This window comes from Lissotriton helveticus, chromosome 7 (assembly GCF_964261635.1).
Source record: "Lissotriton helveticus chromosome 7, aLisHel1.1, whole genome shotgun sequence".
Lineage (NCBI taxonomy): Eukaryota > Metazoa > Chordata > Amphibia > Caudata > Salamandridae > Lissotriton > Lissotriton helveticus.
The window spans coordinates 570,293,958-570,313,626 of record NC_136068.1 but is presented as its reverse complement, the minus strand read 5'-3'; the positions used below and the strand labels follow the sequence as shown (position 1 = coordinate 570,313,626).

The 19,669-nt window shown below is 44.3% G+C and overlaps 1 protein-coding gene across 4 annotated transcripts in view; it reads left to right on the top strand.

Annotated features, from left to right (window-relative positions):
- STK36 (serine/threonine kinase 36) overlaps window positions 1-18,769 on the top strand; it is a 272,812-nt gene extending 254,043 nt beyond the window's left edge. For 2 of the 4 annotated variants that reach the window (XM_078652681.1, XM_078652680.1), the window contains exons 24-26: window positions 9,639-9,804; window positions 16,366-17,112; window positions 17,697-18,769. In XM_078652681.1, the coding sequence (XP_078508807.1) occupies window positions 9,639-9,804; window positions 16,366-17,112; window positions 17,697-17,843 (1,060 nt within the window). In that variant the 3' untranslated portion in view covers window positions 17,844-18,769. The remainder of the gene's footprint in view (window positions 1-9,638; window positions 9,805-16,365; window positions 17,113-17,696) is intronic. The other 2 variants (XM_078652678.1, XM_078652679.1) reach the window with 1 other exon arrangement.
- Window positions 18,770-19,669: the final 900 nt, after the last annotated feature.

The following is a 19,669-nucleotide window of genomic DNA, read 5'->3' as shown; positions in this document are numbered from 1 at the left end:
ACCATCCACAAACAATTCCATGTCATGTTTAGGCAAAGGTGTTTCTTTAATGTCTGGGCGTGGCTTTGTGCAAAACTCTGTTAAATCAATGCAGTTGTGCTCCTCTTCCTCCCCATTTTCCATATTCATTGAGTCGGGAAGCAGAGTGGCGGGGTTCAGAATGTTGCACCTGACAATTGTTATATTTGCAGCACCCACGAGAATCCTCTCGTATTTAGTCAGCCGACTAGGGGTGAGATACTGAGTTTTCGTTCTTGTTAACAAAATTACCACTCCATGTGGAACATACACAGTTACGGGATGTCCCATGACAATGGATTCACTCTGCTCTAAACTTGTGCAAGTAGCAGCTACTACTTTCAGACATCCTGGTAATCCAGCAGCCACTGGATCCAGGGTGGCAGAGAAATATGCCACTGGCCTTCTGGTTGTGCCATGTTCTTGGGTTAAGACTGACAACGCGCAATTATCGCGAGTGTCACAGAACAGGGCAAATTCCTTGGAATAGTCTGGCATTCCCAACGCAGGGGCTGTACACAGACAATCTCGCAATTTTGTGAAGGCTGTTAAGCTTTCATCATCCCATTCTACGATATCCGGTGTTCCTCTCTTGGTCATTTTTATCAAAGGCCTAGCTAGGACTGCAAATCCCACAATCCATTGCCTGCAGTATCCTATCACTCCAAGGAACATTCCGATTTCTTTCTGAGTACGGGGTAACTGCATCTTTTGAATTATCCTCACTCTTTCTGATGTTACTTTCCTGATGCCTTTCTCTATCTGGTGCCCCAGATATTTCACTGATTTTGTACAGAACTGTAATTTTTCAGGGGCCACTTTATGTCCCTTCTCACTCAGGTGATTCAGTAGGGCAATGGTGTCAATCACACAGTCCCTATGACTTTTGGACGCCACCAAGAGGTCGTCAATGTATTGCACCAAGACAGAATTTCCAGGTAAGACCAAAGTTTCCAAGCATTTTTTCAAGATCTGATTAAAGATAGAGGGGCTCTCTGTGTACCCTTGGGGGACCCTGTTCCAGACATACACGTGACTGTTGAAGGCAAATGAGAAAAGAAATTTGCTGTCTGGATGCAAGGGAATGGAAAAGAATGCATGACACAGGTCTATCACAGTGAACCACTCAGCATCCCAGGGAATCTGGTACAGAATCACTGCTGGGTTCGGGACAATAGGGCAGCAAGGAATCACTATCTTGTTTACCTTTCTCAGGTCCTGCACTACTCTGTACTTGCCACTAGGCTTTTTGATGCCCATAATCGGTGAGTTGCATGGGCTACTCATTACTTCCTGTATGATGTTTCCTTCTAGCAATTTTTGTATTTCCAGTGCCACACCAGCTCTCACTTCGGCATTCATTCTGTAGGGTTTAGTATTAGGATATACTGCATTGTCCTTGATGGCTATCTGTATGGGGTCTACGTTTTTCATTAATCCTACATCTTTTCCGGTAAAGTCCCATACCTCCGGCTTCACTGTTTCTTGGAGTTCTTTGGGCAAATCCTGCATAGTCATTCGTTTAATTTCTGAGTCTGGTCTGATTAACATTAATTTATAAATGCCATCTTCATCTGGGGTCTGAATTTCAACACCCTTTGGTGTGCAAAAGATGGTACAGTTCATTTTGCACAGCAAATCACGTCCCAGTAAGTTCACTGGACTGGTGTCACAAACGACAAATCTATGCATTTCTTTAAAGTTTCCAATTGAGATCTCCATGGGCTCGGTAACAGGAGTACTAATTAATTGATTAGATACACCCACTACTTGGATGGCTTCTCCCGAGAGGGGTAGGTTTGGAACGTCCACTGTTCTCACAGTAGAACGGGTAGCGCCAGTGTCCAACAGAAAAGTGACATCATTTCCGTCAACCTTTCCTTCAATGTATGGTCCGGACTGGTCTACCGGCAAGGAGGCGCCAAGTACGCACTCCTCGTCCTCCCCTCTCAGGCCCCGTCAGTACTGGTCATCACAAAGGAAGGTATCGTTTAGTAAATACTGCGAAGTTGCTGTATTTCTGTTCTCATTGCTTTCCCAGACCTCTACGTCATCACCCTGCGTGGACTTTCCCTTAAATACTTGCTTTGGTGCTCGGGGCAACTGAATCGTTTTTACCTGTGGTTGGGTCTTTCTTGGTCTTTCTTTCTGCGTCTGTGGAGTTAAATCAGGTGTTTGGGAGTTATCATCCTGCAAATAGGGACACTCGACTCGCCAGTGTCCAATTTCTCCGCACTGATGGCAGGGAAATTTCTTCTTAGCCTCCTCCCTGCTCATTTTGGGCCGGGGCTTGCCTCCTCCCCCACCCCCAGGACCTTGGTTCTGAGTAGTTTTGGCCATTTTACTCAATTGTTTTTTCTGCTGTTCTGCGAGCTTCACTTGAGCCCACATAACCTTCTCCTTGATAGCCTTTTTCTTTTCTGCCATCTCGTCCTCGCAGTACTTTGCGTACCGCAGGACCTCATCCATCTTTTTAGTATGCCAACAGATTTTGTTATCTTTTATCCACTGACAAATTTCGGGTCTTAAACCATTTACAAACCTGTAAATAAAATGTGTCATATCCTTCATCTCGATGTTGTCTATACCGCTGTATGTTTTGAACACCTGCAACAGCCTTTCATAAAAGGAGTGCACTGTCTCGTCTCTTTCCTGTGTTGTTCTATCTATCTTGGTCCAATCAGTTTCCTTTGCTGGCACTTTTACTTTCAAATGCTGTATTACTTGTTCATATTTTTTCATCACTTCTTTCGATGGTTCCCCTGTGTTGCCATCTCTCGGGTATTCCTCACTAGGCCAAGCTATGGCTATTTTACACTCGGTCCACAGATCTACCGGGACCACAATGTCGAAAAACCCATCCAGGTCTTTCCACAGGCATTTTTGCACCTTTACGAACCTTTCCACCTGCCTGTACCAGTCTACTGGTTTTTCGCGCAATTTGGGGAAATCGTTGGTAAAGGACACAATATCCTGTCTGGACCATGGAACGTGCACATACTTCCCACCGGGTACTTCGCGCATAGGGCATAACTGCTCTGGTTTTTCAGCTTCTTTTAGCAAAAATTCGGGAGTTGCCTGCCTAGACCTGGCCTCGTCCTTTTTCTTGGCCCATCTGGCTTTCCACCTTTCCACATCTCCCCATTTTTGCAATACAGTCAATAGTTCTTTGACCTGTGCTTTCTTTCCTGAAGCATTCAAGTTTTCTAAATCTTTGTCTGAGAAATCTGCTCTATATGGTTTTTGCAGCGGTTTTGATCTTGAAATATCTATACCCATGCTAGCAGCAGTGTCTGTCAGTTTTTCATGAAGTACTCGGGTATTTCGGGTGAGACTTTTGCAGATAAACAGCATTTCGTCTTCGGAGTAGGTATTTAATCTGTCTAATCCTACGTTTCCTGCCATCAATTCCTCTATTTCTATTCTCAGCTTGTAAAGATCTAAAGGTTTCGTTGGGGACGTTTGCTTTTCCAATTCCTGACTCCATCTTTCGATTTCTTCAGGAGTCACCAATGTGACACTCCTAGTACCCGAGGTCGATTCCATCTGAATTGCCCTCGTACTAAACGTGTGCGGCTTCGGGATCCCTTTCTCAGTCTTTCTAATGGGCAGATCTAGCAGCGAGACCTCCGACTCGCACTCACTGGTCTGATCATCTATAATTAAGGGTTCTGGTCTGGTCGGTGCAATGACAGGGGTAATTACGGGAGTTTTTGGAGTCCCTTGACGGTCCCCGTACAGCGGAACCACCGGTCCGATCGTTACTGGGATCGTCAAGGCTTCAGGACTTGCATTTAGCTGTGACATTTTCCGTATTATTTCAGCTCGCTGATTCCCCAGCGCTTCTCGCTCTTTCTCTTCTAATAACCTGTCCAAGGAGTTTCCATGTAACACCTGCGGGGTCAGAATGGGAGCATAACTCGGGGCAGTAGGATGAGTCTCACTCGGCCCTCCGCCATAATTAGGTTTCTGAAACAGACTTCCTGTGCCTAGAATTCTCTGATCTTCCTCATCCCGGGACTGTAATCGTGGCATTCCTGAACTCAAGGACCTCACCTCACCTCCGTAGGGGGGGTGAGAGCAAAAATCTCCTTCCCGTGAATATCTTGTCTCCTCACCCACGGGTCTCCTGGGGTATATACTTCTGGTTTCTATGGGTCCCAGATTCTCAGTATAAGGAGGAACTATATAATCCCCTCCTACACTTGCGGACCTGGCCTCTTCCCTTTGTAGGGGTCTCCGGGGAATATCTCCTGCACTCGAAGGTCGGTGTCCCTCATTATAAGGAGGCGGACTTCTCATGCACATGTCATCTAACAATTCGTCATCTGACTCTCCCAGGGGCCCCCAATGTTTAGTCTTTTCTGTTCTTTTTCCCCCCCCAGGAGGATCTTCTGCTGGCATCATGGGAAACAGTCCCTCAACAATCATGCTCTGTCTCCATTGTTTCATTTTTTTATCTCGGGATTCTTGTCTCAGCTTTGGGTAATACTTTGTCAGCCCTTTGTCCATTCGGGGCTTCTCTCTTTGGAAAGCCTCAATCTCCCATTCTTCTAATGCCTCATACTGCGTTAGTCTCGGTCTGGGATGTAATTCATTCATTCGGGTTCTTAAGTTGAACAAGATCCTACCATTAAAGGTACCTTCTAACGGAAAGGCCATTATTCCGTCGTCTTCTGTGTACTTCACCCAATTTTCTAACCACACACACGTATTGTACCCTCTGTCAAACATCATGAAAGAGGCGGGAGTATTTGGTGGTGGAATAACAATGCCCTCTCTAGTTTTAATCGGCTTGTCCTTTTTGAAGTAATTCTTTACCTTATTTACAAGGGACATTTTTCGCTTATTTCCGTACATAATATCGTATCTATTAGCTTTCCACTGATCCCTCTCAAACCCTTGGTTTCTTGGATCGGGTCTAGTCTGGAGAATACGAGTGCCACATACGATTTCTACGCTTAACTTTGTTTACAAATTACCTCCAATCAGAATGCGTCTTGGAATTCCGTGCGACCAATTGGTGCACGCGTTAAAATATTTTCGGCCAATGGGTGCGCGGCCTTTTCGCGAGACAGTTCTCACGCTTCGGCGCTCACCCCTCCTTCACAATTCCAGCCCCGCTACCCGCCCGCTGTATCTACCAATCCCAGCGCGGCACGGAGTGACGTCAGAGACGCTTCGCGACTGACTCCCTCCCTTCACAAGGTAACGGAAACTTTCTTTCTTTCTAAAGTGCTTAGTGCTTGGTTATTTTACAACGAATACACATTCGCCACAGTGCTCAAGTGTCTAGACAGGAAAGATTTCTTTTACTGCAAGTAAACTACTTCCATTTACTTTTCACACGCTGCGGGTAGATCTCTTCCGCCTACCCTTCACTCTAGCATCAGTGAACCTGTTACTTCCCTAGACCCATCCACTCTTTTCCGGGATATATCCGAGTCTAAGGTTTCCCAGCGGACCCCTTTGCTTTCACTCAAGCTCCGATGAACCTGCTACTCTTCCGATGTGACCCTTGCTAGGTTACGCCACTATTGGAATTTTGCCAATGAACCTCGTCACTAACATTTATTCGCATATGTATTCAGAAAAACCCTAGTTAGTGCTTCTGGTTTTCTACTTAACCTGCACCTAACTTTCCTTGAGCCTGCGACCTCAAGGCAATGGATTCTATTCACCACTTGCCTATTCAATTCCCCGGGGAGTTCTGACAACACTTAACAATACGTTTTACATACGCTTGGATTAATACATATAACAATATAAGAGCAAGAATAACAATTTTAAAACAATTCATAAATTTTCAAAAGCAGCGCATTCTCAAGAGATTGATCAGGTCCCTCGAAATAGCCGCTCTTATAGCAGCATCAATATACTAGCAGCTACCGACTTGACTTAGCCTAACTAGTCCTACCTAACCTTTAACTATTCCCTAACCATCCTCTGCTTACCAGAAAATACTGATAGAGCGCGCGGGTCACCCGACCAATAATTTCGCCACTTCTGGCTTCGGGCCCATATATTTCAAATCACCGTATACATTGATCAGATGACCTCATGCTCTGCTATCAGATATTTGTGAGTTCCTTTCGTTATTCTTCAGTGTACCCGACTTACCATCCACCGACACGGGTACCTATGACCACAATGGATCAGGGAGCTAGCTGTAAAAGGAAAGGCAGCAAAATACAAACCCAACAACTAACATTCAATACCTTTTGTAAAATGACCACGGACAACTGGAAGTTTTAAAGTCTTTATCTAATTTAGTAAAATTCAGATAGCATCAAATTCACAATAATTAAGCAATCGATAATCAGAATAACAGAAAGTACATAGCTGAATAGGAAATAAGTCAGTGCAACCATTTATAATCTAATGGAACCAGGACACATTCAAAAATGAAGGATCAGGAATTAGAACGTTTAAGATGAATCACTAAAGAGGGGATAGGCTTTGATTAGAACTAGTATTCTAGAATTATTTCAAGGGAATGAGACAGGAGTTCGGGACATTTATATAACTATAGGAGAGTCTAGAGAGAGGGAGACGCTATGCTTTAAGGCAAAAGTGCTTTAGACAATTTAAGTAGGGAGGTTCTAGACCATATCAGGAAATGACAAACTGCAATGCAAAATATAATTTCTAACAGATAGGGTGACATAGGAACACGTTATAAATGCAAATGACTTTATAATTCAATGGTTGCGGAAAAGCATGGAAAATTAACATATGCAAAAGTATGTCTTTATTAAAGCAAAAGACAGAAATATAGAAAGGTGCAGTTTCAGGAGATTCTGAGTAATATTTACCTAGACTGGTGTGAAAACCAAACCCTGGCCACGGGTCAGTTAAGGACAGGAAACCCTCAAGGAAGGATACCCCTCAGTAGACAGCAGGTGCAGAAAGGACACCCAGGACAGGACAGGAAACCCTCAGATTAGGAATCAGGACAGGACCTCTCGGACAGGACCCTCAGGACAGGACCAGCACCCGCAGTTTGGAAGCAACGCCTGCGCTCCACCCTCTCTGCAGCTATCGATCAAGACCCCGATTGGGTCAGCGAACTCCCAGCAAAGTGCTCCGCCAGCACTTTAAGGTTTAGTAAAACCTTAGTCTATGGTCAATTTCGGACAGAGTGCTCCGCAGTACTCTGTATCTTCAGTCACCTATTGAGTGCGTTGGGTCAGTGACAGGTCAGCTAAACCAGACAAGTCGGACGACTTCCCTAGGTGAACCCAGGGTAGTTATACTGTTTGGGGACGGTGTACCAACCCCCAATGTTGCAAAGTGTCAGAATCCCTCAATTTGGATTGGTCCTAAGGTAGGCTTTGGGTAACACACCAATCAGAATAGACTATTTGGAGGCCTAATTTACATCTCTGGGTACCGCCTAGCAAGATTGGGGTTCCCATGAGAAACTGCACGGCAAACAGTAGCTCAACACACAATGTATCATATAAGGAGCAACTTTCTCCATTCTCGTAGGGCAGAGGTGGCTTTCCCATGAGCATCTTGACGGTGGCTGCCAGCTGGCTGAGTTCCACTGTCCAATGTTGCCACCTTTCAGTGCACCACGAGTCTGCGCAGAAGAGACCCTCAATATGGCTCCCAACCGGTTCGGACCCCCATTTCCCGCAGTACATGAAAAGTAAGCGAGAACAAATTAATACATGGAAATAAATGTATGTAAACACATCATTGGTCTTGTACTTCAAACTTATCATTATAAAAATATACTATGCAGTTTAAATGTTAGCAACATATACACACTCACAAGAGCATTACCACGTTATCCACGAAAGCTGTGTATTACGCATGCGCACCCTTTCCCTCCAAAACTTATAACTATGTCAGGTCACGTGAGTGTGACTGACGCATGCGCAGAAGCACTTTTCAAGCGGCGGCCATGTTTTAGAGACAGTTTTTAGTTGTATTAGAAATACACGTACGCAAGCTCCCTCTACCTTGTTCGAATATGAAAATAAAAGATTAGTAAGACGTACAATTTTTTTTTAATTTATTACACACGGGCGAGGTTCTTGACTCGAGCAAGTTGCGATGCGAAGCTTGCTCTATCAGTATGAACATTTCAAAAAGTCAGCATTCCACCGAAGCTACTAAAGTAGTATACTTGTTTGAGCCTGTGCACTGCAAACATGCTGCCATAAGGTGAACGTCTTCCGTATTGCTGCTCTCCCTCTTGATAGAACCTTAGTCTGGACTCCTAGTTGAAGCCTTGCCTGCTTTGACCTAAGGACAAAGAGCTTATCTGCATGTACAAGAAACTGGACGTCGCCTATTCGACCTACCTGCATATAGATGTACCTGACTGGAGAATATGCCTGAAAGACATCTCAAAGGTCCAAAATTGCTAAGGTCCCCTCATCCAAGTTGGGCATGAGAAGAGAGTAACCAAAACTAACATTATCTGGGTTGCAGCGCTGCAACATATGTTCATAGAAGTGCTCAGCCTGCACCTTTCCTGACCCGAACATCCATGTAGGATGCCCATATCACTCCTTACCCAATCTCAGAGGGATCAGAAGATCATCTGACTTCACACCCCTCTTGTGGTCTCAAGACCTGTTGGGTTGGGAGGTCATCCTGATTCTGCAAATATCTGAATATTCTTTCTAGCCTTTACATTACTGAGATCTTGACATTTAAAACCTCTGTTGAGCCCTAATGCCATCTGGGGTTTTCTCAAAGCTATTGGTTTCAGTATGTGTCCAGGTTTATTCTCTGGGTACCACTGGAAAGTCTCAATTGTGACCTGTAGATTTTGAGTAGTACGATGCCTCTGGGGCACGACTACGTGGGTGCTTGAGTACCACTATACATGTTTCCATTAAAACATTGAATCAAAACCAGTTTAAATTGTTTTTACTCCAATGAACAATAGCCAGATCCCAACTCACTGTTGCCTTTGACCACCAAATTTAATTTCTGAAGATTTGAACAGCACCTGTGACTTCTTTTGATGGGACTCTTGTTTGGATGGTGGGTTTTTGGTCCCGGGGATTTAGAACTACTTTTTGTGCTGGAAGCTCCACAGCAGAGCCTATAGCCCACTGAGTTGTCCAGGCCTTGATCAGGAGTGGGACCAGTACAAGGACTTGGTCAAAAAGTAGTGCGTCTGTATGAATGACATAAAACTTAACCCCTTGCAGGTAAGTGTCTTTGCCTAAAGACAGAGACCAGATTGACTTCTGAAATTCCCCGAATCGACCTCTGGGCAGTCCCGCTGCATTAAAGTGCCTAAAATGACATTTGGGGGTGTTTCTTGGCCCTAGAAGATGCTTCCAACTTCTAGTCCTTTGTGTGTATCCTGTATTTAACTGTTCTATTTACCTATTTGAATATAAAGTCATATCCTTCATTATTATTATTTGAAGTTACACTATATCAATGACTCCACATATATGTTATTTAATAGGTCACACTTTATCTAAGTTTCTAATCTCTTGCATACCTATTCAAAGCCTTGATTGCTTCCTGTCAATACTCAAGTCCTTAAAGGGAATACGTTGGTTATTTATTGAAGTGATACCATCCTAGGATACCAAGAGAATGCATCTCATAGCCCTACATACAAATTCTCTTTTGTTCTATAGCTGTACCCAGGCAGGCAGAGTGGACAGACGTGAGACGGTACCTTCAGTCATCTTGCAGACCTGCCAGCTGCTCTGCTTTCCCTTCGCCATCGACTTGGAGCATGAGGTTTTCTCAGACATACTGACTGGAATGCAAGAACTGGAAACCCCAGTACATCTGCTGCAGGTATCGAGCCCAAGCCTTTGTCCTTCGTTTGTTAGAATAGTGCTCTATCTATTTCTCTCTACTAGGCATGCAGCCACCAACTCCCCGCTCACCCTTCCATTGTCTCTCTCCGTTTTCTTCTTACCTCTTTGAATATTTGAAATTGAGTGGTATGCTTTGCAGCTAGCTTAATCTAATTTCCCTATCCTTACCTACTCTGCCCTCGCTTGTTTCTTTCTTCAATACTTTGTATATTTTAATTTAGTGTTACGCATACAGGCCTACCACTATCGCCACAGACTCCGTTCTATCACTGGTTCCTTCACCTCCCTTCTTCCATGTCCTCTCTTGTTTTTTGTTTTTTTTGTGCTTTTTAGCAACTTTCCTATTTTTCTGCGGCAGTTATAGGGTAATGAACATACAATGAATTGTTTTGGTTACACCTTTAGGTATATCTTCTTAATGTTTTTCACATCTTACAGGTCTGCCTGTAGCCTTCTTTAGTTTGTTCCTTGCAAAGTTTGCTTTGAGTCCATCAGGCATTCTGAAATTCATGTTGATGTTAACCATCTTCTTCCTTGCTATCTGAGTAAGTAGTTATTTCACATAATAAAAAGTGGTGCTGTTCATTGGAGATAGTTGTTCCCCCACCCCACACACGCACTCCCCAAAAAAACGCAAATGTAATCATTCTTTTGCGTATAATGGCAGATCATTTCTCCATGACATATATTTCCCTACCATATGTGTATTTGTGAAGTAGCCTGGAGCCTTCCAGATGTGCTTTTGCCAGTCTGACTGCCAACAGCAGATGGAGGATTAGTTTGCCTACTGTCGTAGTCAGTGGGTAGCTGTTATTCTTACATGGGTTGCCGACGCCAAACAATAATGTTAGGGATTAGAGGGGAAGGATGCCCCCCTTTATGGCTCCAATATTAGACAGGGATTCTCTTCATTATGGTTGTTGTAATTGCAAGACCACCGCCTGTAGAACGGTGTGCCCTGCCCCTCTCTCCATAATGTTTCCAACATGCATCTCTACTTCCTAACATTGCTTTCAGCTTTCTTGGGGATGAAGATCATGCTGGTCATGAGTTGATATGAATTTTCATTATTGTTTAGAAAGGGATGAATTAGCCGTATTAGCCCAAATTGTGGACCATGTTTCTTCCAGTGTTGGCCTCTTGATCCCTTTCCCTGTTAGTCATGTAATTTTGATTCTGTACTGGCTGTAGGTGGCATATGTGATGATAGAGCAATGTGATACCTTCACACGTTTGCCTGTTTGAGAACATTATCTCCATTTGGTTTTTTTTCTTTGTCTGACAGATTTCACATCCAGTGGTTGTTTGCTCAGTGTAATTGTTTAATTAGTCGAAATGTATCCTCTTGGGTTAGACTAGGTTGTCATCAATCTCCTTCCTTGCATTAAGTTCCCTTTCCGAAAATAGGTCACCCAGCAGGGGTGGGTTGTATTGCTTTCTTCTCTGAAACTTTATCCAAAATCCTGTGTTTAAAGACAGCGTTGTGCATTATTGCCATCTTTTTTTTTTATTACGATCTGCTGCCAATACTTTGAGATTTGTTTATGATATTGATTTCCCAGCTTGTCTTGGCAGGAGCTACAGTAGTTAGCGTAAGGATATTGAGGAATATATTACACCTGTATCCATGGTTTGTCTCACAGGTTGTGACTTAAGTCAAACACTGGATGTCTTTGTGGTGCTTCAATATGAAGGCTTTTATGTTTGGGAATCCCAATCCTTTCTCCCCTGTGTTGCTGTAGACTGTGTTCTTAGTGACTCTCGGGGTTCTGTCTTTCCATACGAAGGATAGTAGTTCCTTCAGAATGTGATCCAACACAGTCTTGGGGAATTCGTTTGGTAATGACTGGGCTGTAATAGCAGAACAAAGTTCATTGCAGCCTCGCTAGTAGCAGTTCCAGCTGTCTGTCGGGGATAAAGCGTTGCATACCATACTACACAGAGCCAATCCTTGCTCAAGATTGGATTGCTTGTGTGTCATTCACAATCACAGTTGCCTTGCTCATGGTTGATGCTTTCCCCCCTTTCTGTGCTTGACCTGCCCACAAGAGCTTTTGAGTGTTGCTGTCTGTAGATTCATCATTTGCCCTCCCCAAGCGCAGCTTTATAAGCAGAGCTATTTTTAAACACCAGTTTGCTGCCCATCTAGATCTGGTTTCTAAACAGCAGGGTTTTGAGCTGCCTTCTAAATTTTAGATGTTCTGAACATTGTCTGAGAGACAGAGGGAGCTTGTTCCACAGTGATGGTCCGGTTACAGATAGAGCTTTACCTCCGTGTCTGGCCTTTCTTGCACGGGGCACCACCAAGAGAAGGTGGTTGCTGGATCTGAGAGATCGGATAGGGACATATGGAATGAATTTGTTTTCCAGGTAGACGGGCCCTTGTCCGTTTAAGCTTTTATGTATTAAACAGCATATTTTAAACTTTGTTCTCTGCCAGATTGAGAGCCAGTGTAATTGGTCCAGAAGAGGTTTGGACGCAGTTCTCGGAGGGACATTCAGGACCAGGAGGGCCGCCGTGTTCTGAATTACTTGGAGCTTGGCCAGCACTCCCTCGTTTGCAGAGAGTAGCAAGCCGTTACAGTAGTCGATCCGACTTAGAACAAGAGCCTGTACCAGAGTTCTCCTGAAGGAATCTGGGAGCAGGTGAAAAACTTTGCACAACAGGCTGATAGTGTGGAAACATGAGCCTATGACATAGTTGCTGTGCTGTTTCAGCGAAAGTTCTTGATCTAAACGGATCCCCAGATTTTTAACGACCTGCTTTGGTTCAGGAACTGCTCCCAGGTCGTGTGGCCACCAATCAGGAGTCCATAGCATTTTAGCCTCCCCGAACAGCATGACTTCTGTTTTGCTGACATTGCACTGAAGGCAGTTAGAGGACATCCATTGTGCTACAGCCTTCATGCCTAATGAGAAGGAGTTCTTTACTTCAGTAGAGAGAGTTTTGAAAGGAAAGAGGAGCTGCGTGTCATCCGCATATGACACTGGAATGAAGCCATACGTGCGCATCACTCTTGCCAGGGGTGCCACGTAGATGTTAAAGAGGGTTGGGCTCAAACAAGAGCCCTGTGGCACCCCTTTCGAAATCTCTACCTCCACTGAGCGATATGCACCCATGGTGACACTCTGGGTGCGATTGGATAAGAAACCCCTTAGCCAGGCAAGGGCTTTGTCCTTTAGTCCAATGTTCGCCAACCGGTCAGTCAGGATGGTATGTGACACGGTGTCGAACGCTGCCGACAGATCTAATAGTACCAGGATCACAGCGTAGCCCTTATCCTGATACATATGCAAGTCGTCTGTGACTGACAGAAGGGTTGACTCCGTGCTGTGCTTCGGCCTGAACCCTGATTGAGAATAGTCCAACCACCCTGCATGTTCAATGTAGTTTGACAGATGACGATTGACATGTTTTTTGGTCAGTTTCCCTAAGAATGGTAGCAGGGATATGGGCCTAAGATTGGATAATTCGGTCCATGGTATGGCGGTATTTTTCCTGATCGGTCTTACCAAGGCCCGTTTCCATCCCCTGGGGACATCACCTGAGCTTAGTGAGAGATTCACGAGCCTCTGGATCACAGGGCATAATTCTTCAGCAAGCATGGGCATTATTCTAGCTGGAATTGTGTTATCCGGACTTCCACTCTTTATCTGTGAGGTTAAAGATAATACCTCCTCTGCGGTGATAGCGGGGAACATGTCAAGGGTGTGGGTGATGGAATTAGGTTCGTCCTTAATCTGAGGGAGTGATTTGTCTGTACTAAATGCCATATTAGAATTAACAATTTTCTCATAAATTGTGTCTATTTTATTAGTGAAGAACTGGGAAATTTCATCACATAGCTGCTGTGATGCCAACTCAGAACTTTCACACCCTACAGGTTTAACAAAAGATTGTAGGATTTGGTACAAAACCCTAGGAGAATTTCCTGCCGCTGTGATTTGGGACACGATGTGTGTTTTGCGTGCTGTGCGAATGTCTTTGTGATAAATTGATAGGGAGTCCCGGTAGCGGTTCTTGTCATCCGCCAAATGGGACGTTCTCCACCTCTTTTCAAGTTTTCTGGCGGCTTGTTTCAGTGTCCTTAAATGCTCTGAGAACCAGACTTCTTGTTTATGGGCTGGGCGTGGTTTGAACAGTTTCAGAGGGGCTATATCATTTATAGCTGCCTTAGTTGCCCCTTCGAATTTCTTTAGAGCTGTTTCGATATTCTCTAAAGGAGTGATAGCGGGTTCTACAAACCTTTCTTTGAATGAAACTTGATTAATTTTGTGCCACTGTCTTCGTTTGCTGGGCAAAGGGACCGGGCCTGAGGGGGTAGGTTTAATGTGGGGAGTATGAAATTCAATGATAAAGTGGTCAGTCCAATTTACTTGCATTGGGGGAAGGCAAGTGACCAAAGGAGAATTGGATAGGATCAAATCCAGGGTGGGGCCTGCCTGATGTGTGGGCCCGCAATTTCTTTGTATTAAGCCCAGTAGGGATAGGTCCATCAGCAAAGATTGTGCCTCACTGCAATCTCCTAATTCACTGTGCACATTAAAATCCCCTACTAGTAAAAAGTCACTGTCATTATTCATATATGAGGCAAGTATTTCAACCAGTGTGTTAGAGAAGTTTGTGCATGGTCCAGGAGGGCGGTACACCAAAGCTCCCATTCGGCTTCCCTTGGGTGTGAAGCTAATTTTAAAGATCAGCAATTCTAGTTCTGGTGTGCTTAGTTCCTCTAATGTGGAAATATCAATTTCCTGTTTGTGAACAACCGCAATCCCTCCCACTATCTTGGTGGGGCGATCTAATCTAACTATTTTGTACCCAGTCGGGATTCCTAAGGTTATGGCAGGAACCGAGTGGGGTTTTAGCCATGTTTCTGTAAGGAAGCACAAATCAGATTCTTTCGAGGAGATTAGATCCCATACCTTGGCTGTGTGTTTCGATAAGTATCTAACGTTACAGAGCAGATTCTTGATCCCTAAAGAAGCACTATCATTTTCATTACTGATAGCGTTAGGGTGGTACCTATCAATGCGACCAGTAAGGCCACCTTCCTCCTTAAGCGTGTTAAACTGGGTTCGGCAATGGCGGCAGGAAAAAGGCCCTTCTAGAAGAAAGTTTTCTCCGCCTATACATCCCTGTAACGCTTTCCCCCGTAATTTTGTAAGTAGCTGAGGGGAATAGAATATCTGACTGGTAGAGTGAGCTCCCAGATTTACAGATGTAGCCCCCATAGCCCCTGGCCCCGTCCAGTCGCGGACGGGCGCAGACGGGCTGGTCTTTGGCTCGTCTTAGGTCGCAAGCTTAGGTGCCCCACTGCACGCAACCGCTGCGCGCTAGTGCCGACGAGTGGCTAAATAGCCCTTTGAGCTGTAAGACTAGAGCGCTAACCGCTCGACTGTCTGGGAGTGTCTGGGCGTGTCTGGCTCTTACCTGTCCCGCCCTCCGCTCTACGGTATTGGATACCGAGTCGGACCAGGGAGGGCAGGCTGAAACACCGAGCACAGACTTCGGAAATGAGCCCCAATGCCCCTGGCAGCTCCAGGAATGAGCGTGGGTACACGGTGGGTGAGTGGTTTAAAATTATTCATCAATTTTAACACAGCGTGAGTGGATTAAAAATCGTAGTCAATTTTTACACAGCGTGAGTGAATTAAAATTAGTAATCAATTTTAAAAGAGTAACATTTAAGTTTTGCAACAAGATCCACAATACCATACAGAGTGTTCCGCTCTGAAAATATTAACTGGCGCCAAGCGGGGTTTGGCGCTTCTTTAAAGAAGCTTTGGCAATTACAGTCGGTCTCACTTGTATGTTAAGATAAGCAAGATCAATTGGCATTGCCAGTGTTTGTTTATACTTGTGATTCTTCCCATCTAATTTATTTTTAAGCATCCCCCTCGGTAAAAGTGTTTGTAAACCTTTTCGTTAAATGGGGAAATATTGCTTTGGTAGCTTTTGATGCCTCCTGGGTTACATTTATATCTAGGAATTCGATGGGTTCCTCTGACCATCTGAAGCCATTGTTTGAAAGTGGCATTTGACTTTCGATATTAGGGACTTGAATACAGAGACCTTAGCAAAGAGCATTAGTGTCTCCATTGAGGCTGAAAGGGATTCGTCTTGATCTGTGGGTAAAGACGCTATCGTCTGCAAAAAGTGACTGCTTATGTTCTTTTTTGCCTTTGTTCAGACCTTTTATGTTTGTGTTTCTAGGGATTCTTTGGACAAATGACAAATATCAAAGTGTTATTTTTCAGTGTCTTTTTAGTTATGGCTTTCTGCTACCATCCACTCCCTTTCCCTTTTTCTTTCTGTCAATCAATAAGAGTTTTATAAAGCACAACTACCCACCTGTGAGGGTCGCAAGGCGCTGTGTATCATTTCTCTTTTTCCCTTTCTGTTCATCAACTCCTACTTTGTTTCTTGTCCTGAAGTGTTGCCCATCTGCTCACACTATACCTTTTAATTTACTTTCTAGTTTCTCTTCTCCTTCCTTTCCTCCCTTCCATTTAGTGGTCTGTTCCTTCTCTATTCTAGGTATGCTGCCATCATCTCCCTCTAGCTCTGACGGAAGTGCCCATGAGTCTTTTGTGCCGCCTGATTCTCAGCTACGAGACTTTTGTGGATCAGTTTTCAGAGGCTGCCTCCTCTGCAGAGGCAGCTGTGGGCTTCTTGTCCTCTGTCCTGCTGTCGAATCACAGCCTGCTCACGTCTGACCTTCTATCGCTGTTAACGCACGTGGCTCGAGCATCACCTGCCCACCTTCCCCTGTTACAGAGAATCCTCGGAGGACCTGACGCCACATACGAACCACTCCGACATCTTCTGCAGGTCCAGGAGGACCCTGTACGAGCCAAAGCATGTGGCTTGGTCGGGAACATGCTTCGGCATGGCCAGGACTTGAACCAGAAACTGCTAACACAGCCAGGCCTTTTGGAGAAGCTACTAGAGTGCTTGTCAGATGAGGATAGCAGGGTACGCCGCTCAGCCAGCTTTGCTGTGGGGAATGCAGCCTACCAGGGTGGCTTGTTAGCACAGTCTCTAGCTGGAGCTGTGCCAGGTATTGTCCGGCTTTTGGGGGACTCGCAGGCCAAAACCCGTGGAAATGCAGCATCTGCACTGGGAAATTTAGGAATGCACTCTGAGGCATTGGGCGATGTGTTGATCCAGAACCGTGCTCCCCACCTGCTTCTAGAGGCTGCCTGCCATGACCCCGTTCCTGCTGTGCACGAGGCTTCACTGATCGCGTTACGCACACTTGGACAGCGACCAAAGATCCACCAGGTGAGCCTTTCCTGACTCCAGCTATTCCCCCCAGTTCAACTGTGTACTTGCTTCCCTGACTCCTGTGTTTAGAGTTTGACCATTTTGCTTACAACCATGCAGCTAAGACTGACTCAACTCCTACCTTCTCCATTGTGCCCTCCATCAAACTCACCATCCAATGAATTTTGCCAACTATACTCCTTAATTAGCTCTCATTCTGCAGAACTAATGATGCAGTAATAGCACACCTTTGAAAATCTGAAAGCCACGTCATAGATAGTTCCCTATGCAGTATTACCACATACGTTTGTCAGAGCCCTAAGATGAGCACCTTAGTCCATCTGTCCTGCTTCTTAAACAGCTCCACACTGTCTTTTATATCCCTTATTAATGCTCTCTGTTGACCTAACCTATAACCAACTCCAACTTTTCTCACTATCCTCCCTAAACATTGTGCCATCCTTCTGCCCTCTTCAAAGGTTTTTCCATGATTTTGCAATATTACCAACAGAGTCTTGCCTTAGTCATACCACACAACATTCCCCTTGTGTCATTCTGTTGACTATATAGACTGATTGATTTTCTTTTTGTGATTATTCCAGGTTTTGGTGTCCCTCAAAGCCAGCGAAAAACTGTCGGAAATATTTCAGCATACACCAGTAATGCGGTCACATGGAAGTCCAAGGCTGTCCTCTGCTCATCACTGTAAGAAGCTCATCCGCCTTCTGAGACCCTCACAGAGCGCCTGAGAGAGAGTGGGAGGAAGCGAGAGAACCAGAAAAAGAGGGAGAGACTGACATGAATGGGATGGAGAAAGGGCGAGACTTAATACAAGAAGGGAAAATGAAAAGAGAATTTGAGGAGATAGGCTAATGACAGAGGTGTTTGAGACCAGTTGAGGAATGGGAATAGACTGTTCTTGGAGGCTAGGAGACTCAGTGAGAAACTCTAGATTGGGTGTACAGTGAAGGTGGACAAATAGTATGGATTAGGAAGAGAACTTGAGAGGAGGGATAGGAGCTGAAGAGGGAGAACGAGTCGGGAATACTTTAAACGGAAGGTATTACTGACTAGCATTTGGTAGAAAGGCATTGGTGGATGGGATGGGGCAAGAAAGGCTGCTGTATGAGCTATAGAGACTAAGAAGAGCCCAAAAGCCGTTCTGGGGGTGAACAAGCAAGCAGAAGGCTAGAGGGAGAGCATGCAAGGCAAGGGTGACTACTGATGTCTCGAAGAGAAAGACTTCAAATTTCTAATCTCAACATGGAGCGTTTAAAAGAAAGACAAAGAAAACAGAGAACTAGAAAGAGAACCAGGCCTTATAGGATAGTGGGGATGAAACTAGAACAGAGGGATAGAGCAAGATGTGCTGACAGTGTTAGACCTGAAATGAGAGAAAGAAGAAAAAGTTACATAAGAGAGTGAAGAAGGCAAGAACAGATAATAAAAGAAAAACAAAACTAGAGACAGCATGGATGTTAAAGACATTACGGACAACAGTGAGCGCCCCCCTCTTGCCCTGATTACCAAAGGCATGAAGAGGCCGGTGCTTTTTTACCATGTTTGCATCCTCAGGAATTTGTGTGCACTTTTTTTATAGAATTTATTTTGTAAACTGTTTTTAACCACTAACCTATTTATGATGTGAATAAACCACATATTATGGATATTGGCAGTTCTAAACAGATCATTTGTCGAACATACACTGGCTTCTCTAAGGGTCCATCTTAGCTTTCTCTGCACTTTTATTCCATATTCGCAACTGTGGGTCTTCTCTCTTAGCCATCCAGGGCAGAGGAATGCTAGATCCACCTACATTTCTTAAAATAGGAACTTTACGCTTGGATGTGGGATAAGCGGTATACTCGCATTCTGTCTAGGTTATTAATTGAACCAGAGGTTCTCGTGTAATAAGGGCACAATGGTTCAATTTTCAGGAAGACGGTTTGCGTCTTCCTGAGAATTGAATCTGTCAGATAATGATTTTGATAATCTTGTAGTACACATCTCCAATGTCTAGGGACTTGTCAGATTTCATGGAAAGACATAAGTCGCACATTATGCATAACTTCCTTTATTTACTGCTCTTTGAAGAAATCACAAGAACCTTACAACCTCATATGAGCACACTGTAACAGAACACTCCAGTCCCATATAAACAATCTGTCCTCCTTTTTCTTCCTCTGTTGGTTGCTGCTATGTGGCAGAGAAGTATTCTATGCTGTTCTCAATTAGTGGTTTTTCAAGTTAAGTGTGTGTATCAGGTTTGTTTTTCTATAATGGTTTGTTTTCTTTTTTTATTGTTAGCCTTCAGTTTATGGAGGCAAATTTGATTTTATTTATGAACATTCTGGTGATTTATTGTAGTTTAATTACTTTTTGAGGTTGTTTCAGTAGAAGAAATCATTTTATGAAAAAGCATTTGCATAGCCAATAGGTCTCGCTTTTGGGACCCTATAAGTATTTAGGTATGCAGCACAATATCCTTAGTGCAACAACACCAGCAGTTGCATGGCTAAACACTTATAAGGTCCCAAAGACGAGAACTATTGGCTATGCCAATGCTTGAGCTCGT